The following is a 13,804-nucleotide window of genomic DNA, read 5'->3' on the forward strand; positions in this document are numbered from 1 at the left end:
ATCTGAATCAGGGTTAGTTTGGCAGCTGGGGTGAAAGAGGAGCGATTTACGATAGAGGAAACCAAGTCTAGTTTTAATTTTATTCTGCAGCTTGGATATGTGCTGAGAGAAGAACAGTGCACTGTCTAGCCATACTCCCAAGTACTTGTATGAGGTGACTACCTCGAGGTCTAAACCCTCTGAGGTAGTAATGACTCCTGTAGGAAGAGGGGCATTCTTCTTACCAAACCACATGACCTTTGTTTTGGAGTTGTTCAACACAAGGTAAAGGTTAGAAAGAGCCTTGTTGTAGAGTATTTAACACAAAATCCTGGGAGGGGCCAGCTGAGTATAGACTATCATCTGCATATAAATGGATGAGAGCTTCCTACTGCCTGAGCTATGTTGTTGATGTAAATTGAGAAGATTGTGGGGCCTAGGATTGAGCCTTGGGGTACTCCCTTGGTGACAGGCTGTGGCTGAGACAGCAGATTGTCTGACTTTATACACTGTACTCTTTTAAGTGTAGTTAGCAAACCAGGGCGAAACCCCTCAGACACCAATACTCCTTAGCCGGCCCACAAGAATGGAATGGTCTACCGTATCAAAAGCTTTGGCCAAGTCAATAGAAATAGCAGCACAATATTGCTTAGAATCAAGGGCAATTGTGACATCATTGAGGACCTTTAAGATTGCAGTGACGCCTCCATAACCTGAGTGGAAACTAGATTGCATACCCGAGAGAATACCATAAGCATCACGAAAGCAAGCAGGTTGTTTATTGACCAGTTTTTCCAACACTTTTGATAAATGGGGCAAAATAGAAATGGGCCTATAACAGTTAGGATCATCTTGATCTCCCCTTTAAATAAAGGACGAACTGTGGCTGCCTTACAAGCAATGGGAACCTCCCCAGAAAGTAGAGGGGCTTGGCGATGATAGGGGCAGCAACCTTAAAGAAAGGATCTAAATCATCTGACCAATATGTTTTTTTTTGGGGGGGGGATCAAGTTTTAACCTCTCTGGGATATGTGGGACGGTAGCGTCCCACCTCGCCAACAGCCAGTGAAAGTGCAGGGCGCCAAATTCAAAACGACAAACAAACCTCAAGCATACAAGTATTTTACACCATTTTAAAGATAAAATTCTCATTAATCCAGCCACAGTGTCTGATTTCAAAAAGGCTTTATAGCGAAAGCACCACAAACGATTATGTTAGGTCACCATCAAGTCACAGAAAAATACAGCCATTTTTCCAGCCAAAGAGAGGAGTCACAAAAAGCACAGAGGTCAAATTAATCACAAACCTTGGATGATCTTCATCAGATGACACTCATAGGACCTCATGTTACACAATACCTGTGTGTTTTGTTCGCTAAAGTGCATATTTATATCAAAAAAGCTCATTTTACATTGGCGCGTTACGTTCAGTAGTTCTAAAACATGCGGCGATTGTGCAGAGAGCCACATCAATTTACAGAAATACTCATAAATGCTGATGAAAATACAATTGTTATACATGGAATTAGAGATATACTTCTCCTTAATGCAACCGCTGTGTCAGATTTTAAAAAAAACGTTGCGGAAAAAGCAAACCATGCAATAATCTGAGTACAGCATTCAGACAACAAAGCAGCCAAAAAGATATCCGCCATATTGTGTAGATAATATTCTAAATATTCACTTACCTTTGATCTTCATCAGAATGCACTCCCAGGAATCCCAGTTCCACAAATGTTTGATTTGTTAGATAAAGTTCATAATTTATGTCCAAATAGCTTATTTTCTTAGGGCATTTAGTAAACAAATCCAAACGCGCGTTCAGGTCCAGCTGAACGTCAGACGAAAAGTAAAGTTATATTACAGATCTTAGAAACTTGTCAAACTAAGTATAGAATCTTTATCATGTTTTTATCATAAATCTTCAATAATGTTCCAACCGGAGAATTCCATTGTCTGGAGAAAAGCAATGGAACGAGAGCTAACTCTCTCATGACCTCTCCTCGCGAGCCTGTGGCACTCTGCCAGACACCTGGCTCAATCCCCTCTCATTTGCCCCCACTTCACAGTAGAATGTCAATATGCCTTGTGTACTGTTGTTCAGGTTAGTTATCATTGTTTTAGTTCACAATGGAGCGCCTAGTTCCACTCTTCATACCCCTGATACCTCCTTTGTCCCACCTCCCACACATGCGGTGACCTCACCCATTACAACTAGCATGTCCAGAGATACAACCTCTCTCATCATCACCCAGTGCCTGGGCTTACCTCCGCTGTACCCGCACCCCACCATACCCCTGTCTGCGCATTATGCCCTGAATATATTCTACCATGCCCAGAAACCTGCTCCTCTTATTCTCTGCCCCCAATGCTCTAGGCGACCAGTTTTGATAGCCTTTAGCCGCACCCTCATACTACTCCTTCTCTGTTCCGCGGGTGATGTGGAGGTAAACACAGGCCCTGCATGTCCCCAGGCACCCTCATTTGTTGACTTCTGTGATCGAAAAAGCCTTGGTTTCATGCATGTCAACATCAGAAGCCTCCTCCCTAAGTTTGTTTTACTCACCGCTTTAGCACACTCTGCTAACCCTGATGTCCTTGCCGTGTCTGAGTCCTGGCTCAGGAAGGCCACCAAAAACTCTGAGATTTCCATACCCAACTATAACATCTTCCGTCAAGATAGAACTGCCAAAGGGGGAGGAGTTGCAGTCTACTGCAGAGATAGCCTGCAAAGTAATGTCATACTTTCCAGGTCCATACCCAAACAGTTCGAACTACTAATTCTGAAAATTACTCTCTCCAGAAATAAGTCGCTCACTGTTGCCGCCTGCTACCGACCCCCCTCAGCTCCCAGCTGTGCCCTGGACACCATTTGTGAATTGATCGCCCCCCATCTAGCTTCAGAGTTTGTTCTGTTAGGTGACCTAAACTGGGATATGCTTAACACCCCGGCAGTCCCAGAATCTAAGCTAGATGCCATCAATCTCACACAAATCATCAAGGAACCCACCAGGTACAACCCTAACTCTGTAAGCAAGGGCACCCTCATAGACGTCATCCTGACGAACTGGCCCTCCAAATACACCTCCGCTGTCTTCAATCAGGATCTCAGCGACCACTGCCTCATTGTCTGTATCCGCTACGAAGCCGCAGTCAAACGACCACCCCTCATCACTGTCAAACGCTCCCTAAAACACTTCTGTGAGCAGGCCTTTCTAATCGACCTGGCCCGGGTACCCTGGAAGGACATTGACCTCATCCCGTCAGTTGAGGATGCCTGGTCATTCTTTAAGAGTAACTTCCTCACCATTTTAGATAAGCATGCTCCGTTCAAAAAATGCAGAACTAAGAACAGATATAGCCCTTGGTTCACTCCAGACCTGACTGCCCTCGACCAGCACAAAAACATCCTGTGGCGGACTGCAATAGCATCGAACAGTCCCCGCGATATGCAACTGTTCAGGGAAGTCCGGAACCAATACACACAGTCAGTCAGGAAAGCTAAGGCCAGCTTCTTCAGGCAGAAGTTTGCATCCTGTAGCTCCAACTCCAAAAAGTTCTGGGACACTGAAGTCCATGGAGAACAAGAGCACCTCCTCCCAGCTGCCCACTGCACTGAGGCTAGGGAACACGGTCACCACCGACAAATCCATGATTATTGAAAACTTCAACAAGCATTTCTCAACGGCTGGCCATGCCTTCCGCCTGGCTACTCCGACCTCGACCAACAGCTCCGGCCCCCCCGCAGCTCCTCGCCCAAGCCTCTCCAGGTTCTCCTTTACCCAAATCCAGATAGCAGATGTTCTGAAAGAGCTGCTAAACCTGGACCCGTATAAATCAGCTGGGCTTGACAATCTGGACCCTCTATTTCTGAAACTATCCGCCGCCATTGTCGCAACCCCTATTACCAGCCTGTTCAACCTCTCTTTCATATCGTCTGAGATCCCCAAGGATTGGAAAGCTGCCGCAGTCATCCCCCTCTTCAAAGGGGGAGACACCCTGGACCCAAACTGTTACAGACCTATATCCATCCTGCCCTGCCTATCTAAGGTCTTCGAAAGCCAAGTCAACAAACAGGTCACTGACCATCTCGAATCCCACTGTACCTTCTCCGCTATGCAATCTGGTTTCCGAGCCGGTCACGGGTGCACCTCAGCCACACTCAAGGTACTAAAGGACATCATAACCGCCATCGATAAAAGACAGTACTGTGCAGCCGTCTTCATCGACCTTGCCAAGGCTTTCGACTCTGTCAATCACCATATTCTTATCGGCAGACTCAGTAGCCTCGGTTTTTCGGATGACTTTGCAGACAGAGTTCAGTGTGTCAAATCGGAGGGCATGCTGTCTGGTCCTCTGGCAGTCTCTATGGGGGTGCCACAGGGTTCAATTCTCGGGCCGACTCTTTTCTCTGTATATATCAATGATGTTGCTCTTGCTGCGGGCGATTCCCTGATCCACCTCTACGCAGACGACACCATTCTATATACTTTCGGCCCGTCATTGGACACTGTGCTATCTAACCTCCAAACGAGCTTCAATGCCATACAACACTCCTTCCGTGGCCTCCAACTGCTCTTAAACGCTAGTAAAACCAAATGCATGCTTTTCAACCGATCGCTGCCTGCACCCGCTTGCCCGACTAGCATCACCACACTGGATTGTTCCGACCTTGAATATGTGGACACCTATAAGTACCTAGGTGTCTAGCTAGACTGCAAACTCTTCTTCCAGACCCATATCAAACATCTCTAATCGAAAATCAAATCAAGAGTCGGCTTTCTATTCCGTAACAAAGCCTCCTTCACTCACGCTGCCAAGCTTACCCTAGTAAAACTGACTATCCTACCGATCCTCGACTTCGGCGACGTCATCTACAAAATTGCTTCCAACACTCTTCTCAGCAAACTGGATGCAGTTTATCACAGTGCCATCCGTTTTGTCACTAAAGCACCTTACACTACCCACCACTGCGACTTGTATGCTCTAGTCGGCTGGCCCTCGCTACATATTTGTCGCAAGACCCACTGGCTCCAGGTCGTCTACAAGGCCATGCTAGGTAAAGCTCCGCCTTATCTCAGTTCACTGGTTACGATGGCAACACCCATCCGTAGCACGCGCTCCAGCAGGTGTATCTCACTGATCATCCCTAAAGCCAACACCTCATTCGGCCGCCTTTCGTTCCAGTACTCTGCTGCCTGTGACTGGAACGAATTGCAAAAATCGCTGAAGTTGGAGACCTTTATCTCCCTCACCAACTTCAAACATCAGCTATCTGAGCAGCTAACCGATCGCTGCAGCTGTACATAATCTATTGGTAAATAGCCCACCCATTTTCACCTACCTCATCCCCACAGTTTTTATTTATTTACTTTTCTGCTCTTTTGCACACCAATATCTCTACCTGTACATGACCATTTATCAATCCAGTGTTAATCTGCAATATTGTAATTATTCGCCTACCTCCTCATGCCTTTTGCACACATTGTATATAGACTCCCCTTTTTTTCTACTATGTTATTGACTTGTTAATTGTTTACTCCATGTGTAACTCTGTGTTGTCTGTTCACACTGCTATGCTTTATCTTGGCCAGGTCGCAGTTGTAAATGAGAACTTGTTCTCAACTAGCCTACCTGGTTAAATAAAGGTGAAATAAAAAAATAAAATAAAAAGCCTCAAACAAAGTTCTAAAGACTGTTGACATCTAGTGGAAGCCTTAGGAAGTGTAATATGACCCCATTTACACTGTATATTGGAATGGCAAAGCGTTAAACTACAAATCTCAGATTTCCCACTTCCTGGTTGGATTTTTCTCAGGTTTTTGAGTTCTCAGAGTTCTGTTATACTCACAGACATCATTCAAACAGTTTTAGAAACGTCAGTGTGTTTTCTATCCAATACTACTAATAATATGCATATATTTGCATCTGGGACAGAGTAGCAGGCAGTTTACTCTGGGCACCTTATTTGATACTTAGTACTGCCCCCCTGTCACCAAGAAGTTTTAAGGAGCTCCTTTAGCACCTCGGACTCAGTGACTGCCTGCAGGGAGAAACTTTGTAGCGGGGCAGGGAAAAAGAGAGAGAAGCATCTGGGATAGTCGCATTAGAAGGGGTGGGAGATGAGGAAATGTTGGACGGGCAAGGAGGCATGGCTGAGACAAATAGGAATCCTGACTTAATAAAGTGGTGATTTAAAGAGCACAGCCATGTGGTTGTTACTGACAAGAAGCACATCAACATTAAGGAACATGGGGTCCTCCTCCGGCCAAACCCTAACCCGGATGACGCTGGGCCAGTTGTGCGCAGCCCGATCACAGCCGGTTGTTATACAGCCTGGAATCGAACCAGGGTCTGTAGTGACACCTCTAGCACTGAATGTCAGTGCTCGAGGTGTCGGCCTTCCCCAACGCAGTAATGACCAACACAGTGAACTGTATCACTGGTCAAATGATCTTCGTTATATAAGGAAAACTCATAACCTTGCACAGGCAGCAGGGGGCGTAGTTGAGCAGTGTTTCTTCAACCACTGCAACCCCCTCAGGACAGCCTTGATAGGAAGGGAGGGGTGATGAGGATGAAACAGCTCCAGCCTACCCCATCGGTTCCCATGTAGTGGCCCCAGTGTGCAGCATGTGGTGTCCCACTCGGCCCCCGGCTGGCTCTCTCTCTCCCTCTGTCTCTCTGTCTTGGGTGAGCAGACCCCCAGGTGGGCCAGGCCAGGGACCTGCTGGCAGATGCAGTTGAATATTCATCAGCTGGGAGATTAATTGGTGGGCTGGTGTGGGTCCGCTGCTGAAAATGTCACCGCGAGGGAGGGGCCAGGTCTAACACTTAAGCATGACGGCACCCTGGTTCGATTCCAGGCTTTATCACAACCGGCCGTGATCGGGCGGCGCACAATTGGCCCGGCGTCGTCCGGGTTAGGCTGTCATTGTAAATAAGAATTTGTTGTTACCTGACTTGCCTAGTTAAATAAAAAAATATATATACTGGACACTACTACACACAGAGCACGATGCCTGGACAGCCCAGTATCTGTGTGAAAAGTAGAACGTGTGAGGTTTGGACGGTCTTGGTGTCTGCTCTCAAGGAGAAAACGGCAGCCTCTTTATATTTATTTTTTATTTTGGTACCTTAGTCCCTGCTTAAGAACTGTTTATAAGAGAGTATATCAAACATGGGTACAGTATTGATGTTCAGTTTACATCAGGGGTCGTCAACAGGTGGCACCTGGGCCGAAACCGGTCTGCGAGTGATTATTATTATAATTTTTTTTTTATATAAATCCTGCTTATTTTTAAAAACTTGTTTTTAATTGAGGTAATCTGTTCCCAAGTATCCCCACAAACAAAATGTGATTGTGTTTCGAGGTATGAAGTTATTATTTTCAAATACTCTCTTTTGGCTTAGTTGTGGTCAATTTGCAGTGTACAAATGATTGTAATTTTCTGGCACCCTCGACCATTTGCCCTGAGAAATCAACCTTTGTCTGATTCTAGTTGCCGACCCCTGGTGTAGATGCATAGAGAGATTACATGCTAACTAGCCTGGAAGGCTATTGACTTCAATAAAGGAATATTCTGTAGTATTTGAGAGGTGTCGTGGCTCTTTGGACCTAAACACCAACAACTGAATTGGCTGACACTGACGTTTGAACGTAAACACAACCACAAAATGTCATGTTATTTACGTTATGCGTTAGGCCATAGTGTAATTCATGTTAAGTTCTGTCAACAGTACCATCTGACATTGACCTTGCATTCACAAGTGTGTGACGTGGACTATTTCTCACCTTCCTTCTGTATTTTACAGATTCCAGATGAGTTTGATAACGGTGAGTTGTTTTCCTTTTTTTTGTTTGACACTACCTGTGGTATTTTGGGGAGGTTTTCTTTTCTCGGGAAGTTGAGTTAGCTTAGAGATGAGCGTTTTATTAATGCCCCCTTGTTCTCCGAGGCTTTTGGCACACCTCTGCCTTCCCGTAAATCTAGTCATGGGCTGTAAATGGATCTCGATTCACATAACTGATGTAATCTTTTATAGCTGATGTAAAGGCTACGTAAACATGGAAAAACAAGGTTCAGACAGCTGTTGGTGTTAACATCTGAAGTCTTCACCTCATTAGTTTGATCTTAGATTTGTTATTAAAAAGGTGTGATGTTGGCCTCCCGGGTTGCGCAGTGGTTAAGGGTGCTGTACTGCAGCGCCAGCTGTGCCACCAGAGACTCTGAGTTCGCGCCCAGGCTCTGTCGCGACCGGGCGGTCCATGGGGTGATGCACAATTGGCCCAGCGTCGTCCAGGTTAGGGAGGGCTTGGCCGGTAGGGATATCCTTGACTCATCGCACACCAGCGACTCTAGTGCCGGGCGCAGTGCGCGCTAACCAAGGTTGCCAGGTGCACGGTGTTTCCTCCGACACATTGGTGCGGCTGGCTTCCGGGTTGGATGCGCGCTCTGTTAAGAAGCAGTGCGGCTTGGTTGGGTTGTGTATCGGAGGACACATGACTTTCAACCTTTGTCTCTCCCGAGCCCGTACGGGAGTTGTAGCGATGAGACAAGGTAGTAGCTACAAAAACAATTGGATACCACGAAATTGGGGAGGAAAAGGGGTAAAATTCAACAACAAAAAAACAACAAAGTGTGATGTTGAGTGTTGTTTGTTTGCACCCTCAGGCAGACCTCTAGCATTCTAATACCCATCCATACCACGTTTACAACTTGACCACCCATTTTCACCCATTCACTGACAGTGGTCCAGATGAGTCGTCGTCCCCCCCGGCTTGCCTGTTCTGCCGTCAGCTAAGGATGAAGGGAGGGGGCGTATGATCAATCAACCCACTGAGAAATGCCACCTTGCAGGCGTCCTACACCCAACAATGCCCCCCCCCCCCCAATTCTGTGTGTGACTACCACCCTGTACCCACCCAGCCGGTAACCCCCCCCATATGCCTCTCAGCCATCAGTCATCCCTATAAACTGCCAGGCTGACAACCTGGTGAAAAGGGCCTCATAAGACCGACAAACAGGAAAGTTGGCATTTTGCTTGTTTCTCTCCATTTTAAGTTAATAGTATTTAAACACATTGGTTTCCCCAATAGATTTGTTGTCCTAGCTGTGTGTTTCATTGGTGTTTTGATTGACATCTTCTCTCTCCCCTCTGAGTGCACGTTTGGCCAGTGTGGAGCTGAGCGGGAATGTGTCGCGTTCTAGAACTGGCTATGCTGTTGAAATGACAGAGGACTGAGTCGCGAGGTGCCTCCCCTCACCGCTTCAAAGCTATGCTAATGCCAGGGACAGCTGTGGCCCTTTCCAGAAGTGTTGATTTTATAAACGCTTAACAATCACCCTGTTATACCAATAATTGCTTCATTAATTCTTCACGCTGTCACGCTCCCCAAAGTCCTCTATCTGGCACTGCTGCTGTGTCCCTTTATTTCCGTCAGTGTCCAGAGTGCTGCTTCGGCTGCTGCTGTTATTGGCCAGCGCTGATGCACCCACAGCGTTCAATATCCCTAATGAAGGCCATTGATGGTCTAAGGGGCCCACGGGGGAGCATTCCAGCCCCCTGCCCACGCGCCCCTCCACCCCAAGTGGCAGAAGGCTAGTGGAGGGGATTTGGGGGAGGGGACAGCCTGGACGCCTCCGCTGGATGGGTCCTCAGGGACCTGAGGCGATGAGGTCAGGCGTGCTCGTCCAGATCCGTGTCGCCATGCCAAGTGATGGTATTCAGAGCCAGGGGCGTTATGCTGAGGAGGAGCGTTGGACGCTGTGGCAGTGATGACCTCCCCAAAGACCGCGCTGTTGAGGTCACACTGGGGTGTGACAAGTGCAGGACTGCTTTCAAAAAATTTTTTTTTTTTTCATTTTACCTTTATTTAACCAGGCAAGTCAGTTAAGAACAAATTCTTATTTTCAATGACGGCCTAGGAACAGTGGGTTAACTGCCTGTTCAGGGGCAGAGCGACAGATTTGTACCTTGTCAGCTCGGGGGTTTGAACTCACAACCTTCCGGTTACTAGTCCAACACTCTAACCACTAGGCTACCCTGCCGCTGAGGTTGGAAGTTGTGTACTGTGGGTCTATGAAACGGTCTTGATGCAGTATGGAATCAATCAGTACACACACCAGATGTTTTGTGTTTATGGGGGAGAAAATACATTTATCTTCAAGCACTATTAATTGGCTTAAACAACTGACTAATTTTGGGAGGCGTATCAATACTTGGAAGACCTCATCTCTTTCGTTCCATTTTATCACATCATTCATCCTCCCATGTGTCCCAGTTAGTATCCTGCAGCTAGGATCCTCAGAGCCCGTATTTGGCTTTGACTTGATGAGGGCCCGTTCCATGTTTGCTCACTCTGACAGACTTACAGCCCCTAGGAGGATAGAGACCACCAGTACTCCAAACAAACAAGCAAACCAATCCAGCATGCCTCTTACACCTAGGCCCAACCAATAGCCTATGTCCCTAAACAGATACTCCAATAGAACCCCCTCCCCCCAGCCCCACCGCAAAGAGCGAGGCCGGACGACCGCTTGTCACGGCCCAAGAAAGAAGCGATTGACAGCGCAGGCCAAAAGAAAAGCAAGAGCCCCCCCCAAAAAAAAAAAAGAGAACAGGGAGAATAAAGGCAATTGAGTAATAATGGCCTTAAGCAAACTAACGGAGCATATGCCACCCCAGTTGTGGATTAAAGGAGGCCTTTGTTGTGTCCGGAGGCACCACCATCGATCTTTCTTGCCTTTCCTCCCTCGTTCCCTCCCTACTTCTCGCCTGTGTAAATGGACATCCCTTCCGAGAGCAACGTAGCCTTTCCACTGGCCGCAATGGCCTGCCTCTATTACACTGGCAAACAAGTTTAGGACAAGAGGCTGCCTGACCAGACTGCTGCTGCTGCTTGTCAAAGCCTTCTTTTCTGGGGGCCTTTGTTTTTCTTTAGTTTTGTAATGGTTTTCCTTTCAGAGTTGATGTCAGTCCCAAATGTTTTTACCATAATGGGAGTTCTGCTTTTGATAAGACTGAATGTGATCACAGCCAACAGTTACCAATGGAGAAAATGGAATGCCTATGTCCCTGACTATATGGCTAGATCCTTTGCCCCTTAGAGGTAGCTTCCCCACCTCTCACATCATTGGAGGACCCACTGTGGCCTGGCTGACACATTAATCCCATCACCATCCTTTACCTGTCATCCTCCTTTCAATCTCATCCCACCACTCCCCAGCCCCTTTATTACCATAAAAGCGTGCCTTGATCCGTCCTATCCTCAGTGACTCTCAGAGGCACAAACACAGGGGCACGCGCACAGACACGAACGTATTACACATTTTGCGCACACATACTCGCATGCATACACATACACACGCCTCGGCAACCCCGTCCCCGGAGAGGGACGGGGTTGTAACGATCACCACCCACCCCCAGCCTGGCTTGGCTCTGCTTTCCCAAGGGAGAGGTTTGTCAACAGGGCCGGTCACAGTCCCACGCTCTCTGGAAGAGTATGTTCTGCCCAGGCCTTATAAAACACACATACGCAGGCAGGCCGGAGGGGTGGGGGGGGGTGGTGTTTCACCAGCTCACCCACTCCCAAGCTTGCTATTACTGTGCTGGGGGACCCAAAGGGGCCTGCCTGGTTATACACACTGGCTGGACGCTATAGGCCCATAGAGAGCCACTCCATCTCTCTCACTCCATCTCTGTCCCAAAGGACTTCACATCCCAGAGGCCCCTGGCTGCATGCTTTATCTGAGTGGAGAACTAGCCTAGGAGCATCTGCCATCAAATTGCTGAGATGTTATCTGTTGGGACCAATGCTGCGGTTCCCTACAGAGATGCCTCTCTTAAAGCGGCAATCAGCTGTATAAACAATAAAGCAGTCTCCTTGATTCGTTTAAAAATCTGGAGAAATTGAACTACTCTCAAATTCAGCTATGGATGCGAGGACTAACCATCCATGATATTAAAATGATAGCCTCAAAACATGGTTAAAACTATGTCGTTTTAGAGTTTGTTTACAAACATTGGAGTAAAACAAGCTTATTTTAGATTCTGATGGGAAATGACTGAACTTAGCTCATGGCGTATTTATGTTCTGTTCCAAAGAATCAATGGGTATATATAATTCGTCTGAAAATGTATACTGAACAAATATGAATGCAACAATTTCAGACTTTTACTGAGTTTCAGTTCATATGAGGAAATCAGTCAATTTTAAATAAATTCATTATGCCCTAATCTATGGCTTTCACATGACAGGGTAACCCCCCCCCCCCTGGGCTCCCGAGTGGTGCAGCGGTCTAAGGCTCTGCATCTCTGTGCTAGATGCGTCACTACAGACACCCTGGTTCGAATCCAGGATGTATCACAACCGGCCGTGATTGGAAGTCCCATAGGGTGGTTCAGCGTTGTCCTGGTTTGGCCAGTGTAGGCCGTCATTGTAAATAAGAATTTGTTCTTAACTGACTTGCCTAGTTAAATAAAGGTTAATAAATAAATAAATAGAAATCTGTTGGTCACAGATACTTAAAAGAAATGGGCCTCAGGGTCTCGTCACTGTATTTTTATGCATTCAAATTGCCATTGATCAAAATGCTATTGTGTTCGTTGTCCATAGCTTATGCCTGCCAATACCATAACCCGACTTGCCATCATGGGGCACTCTGTTCACAACATTGACATCAGCAAACCGCTCGCCCACACGTGGTCTGCAGTTGTGAGGCCGGTTGGATGTACTGCCAAATTCTCTAAAATGACAGAGGTGGCTTATGGCAGAGAAATTAACTTTCAATTCTCTAGCAATAGCTCTGGTGGACATTCCTGCAATCAGCATGCCAACTGCACGCTCCCTCAATTTGAGACATGTGTCATTGTGTTTTGTGACATGCACATTTTTAGTGGCCTTTTATTGTCCCCAGCTCAAGGTGCACTTGTGTAATGATCATGCTGTCTTGTCTACTTATTGATATGCCACATCTGTCAGGTGGGTGGATTATCTTGGTGAAGGAGACATGCTCATTACCAGGGATGTAATCAAATTTCAGAGAAATAAGCTTTTGTGTGTGTGGAACAATTTGTATTTCAGTGCATGAAACATGGGACCAACACTTTATATTTTGGTTCCGTGTATGTAGAAACTGCTGATTGCCCCCTTTTAAAATAAAAAGTAATTCATTAGGACTACAGCCATGTACATTCTACCAGCACAGGAGTTGGCTTGAGATGCTCAACTCCTATGTCCTATACATACATGCACCACAACTCCCCTTAGGCTAAGTGTTCAGTCTTGAGTATGGCGTGTTGAGAAACGATACTCGCTCCACACGGTTTATAACTGATCTCTCTTACAGACGCACCGGTTATCCAGCAGTTGAGAAGGACGTTGAAGTATTTCCAGGACTACAGACAGGTGAGTGATAAGAAACGAACACGAGACGGTTAAAATGGCCTTTGCCACTCCCACTGTTCAATGTAACCTGATCAATGGATGGCTCCACTCTACAGTTGGTAGTATTTGCTATGTGGTTGATGTAGTCATCATTTTCCTCCTGTGGCTGGTTCAGGGTGGTAGAATAGAAGGTCCTTGTCCACCAAACCCCTGGGTTAACCACTGGATTGGGATATTTACACTGGGAGCCATGTTAGGCTGCTTGTCTGTCTTTACTGAAGCAGAGGCAGGTGCAGCCAGACTGCTTTGAGCAGGAAGGCCTCTCTGCATGGGCCTGCAGCTGCCGTTCAGTTAGACCCCCCCCCCCCCCTCCACCCACACCAAAATCCATCTCCCTCTTAGCGCTTTGATCTCTTCAATGGAGTGTGAACAGCC

At 46.8% G+C, this 13,804-nt stretch overlaps 1 protein-coding gene across 2 annotated transcripts in view; it reads left to right on the forward strand.

The window, feature by feature from the left end:
* Positions 1-13,804, forward strand: part of LOC135546158 (mitochondrial import inner membrane translocase subunit TIM50) — a 37,765-nt gene that overhangs the window by 6,210 nt on the left and 17,751 nt on the right. Inside the window, exons 4-5 of one of the 2 annotated variants that reach the window (XM_064974350.1) lie at positions 7,795-7,816; positions 13,332-13,390. In XM_064974350.1, coding sequence (XP_064830422.1) covers positions 7,795-7,816; positions 13,332-13,390 — 81 coding nt within the window. Of the gene's footprint in view, positions 1-7,794; positions 7,817-8,791; positions 9,234-13,331; positions 13,391-13,804 lie in introns of those variants that run through there. The other variant, XM_064974351.1, reaches the window with a different exon arrangement.

The sequence above is a fragment of the Oncorhynchus masou genome, chromosome 9 (assembly GCF_036934945.1).
Source record: "Oncorhynchus masou masou isolate Uvic2021 chromosome 9, UVic_Omas_1.1, whole genome shotgun sequence".
NCBI lineage: Eukaryota > Metazoa > Chordata > Actinopteri > Salmoniformes > Salmonidae > Oncorhynchus > Oncorhynchus masou.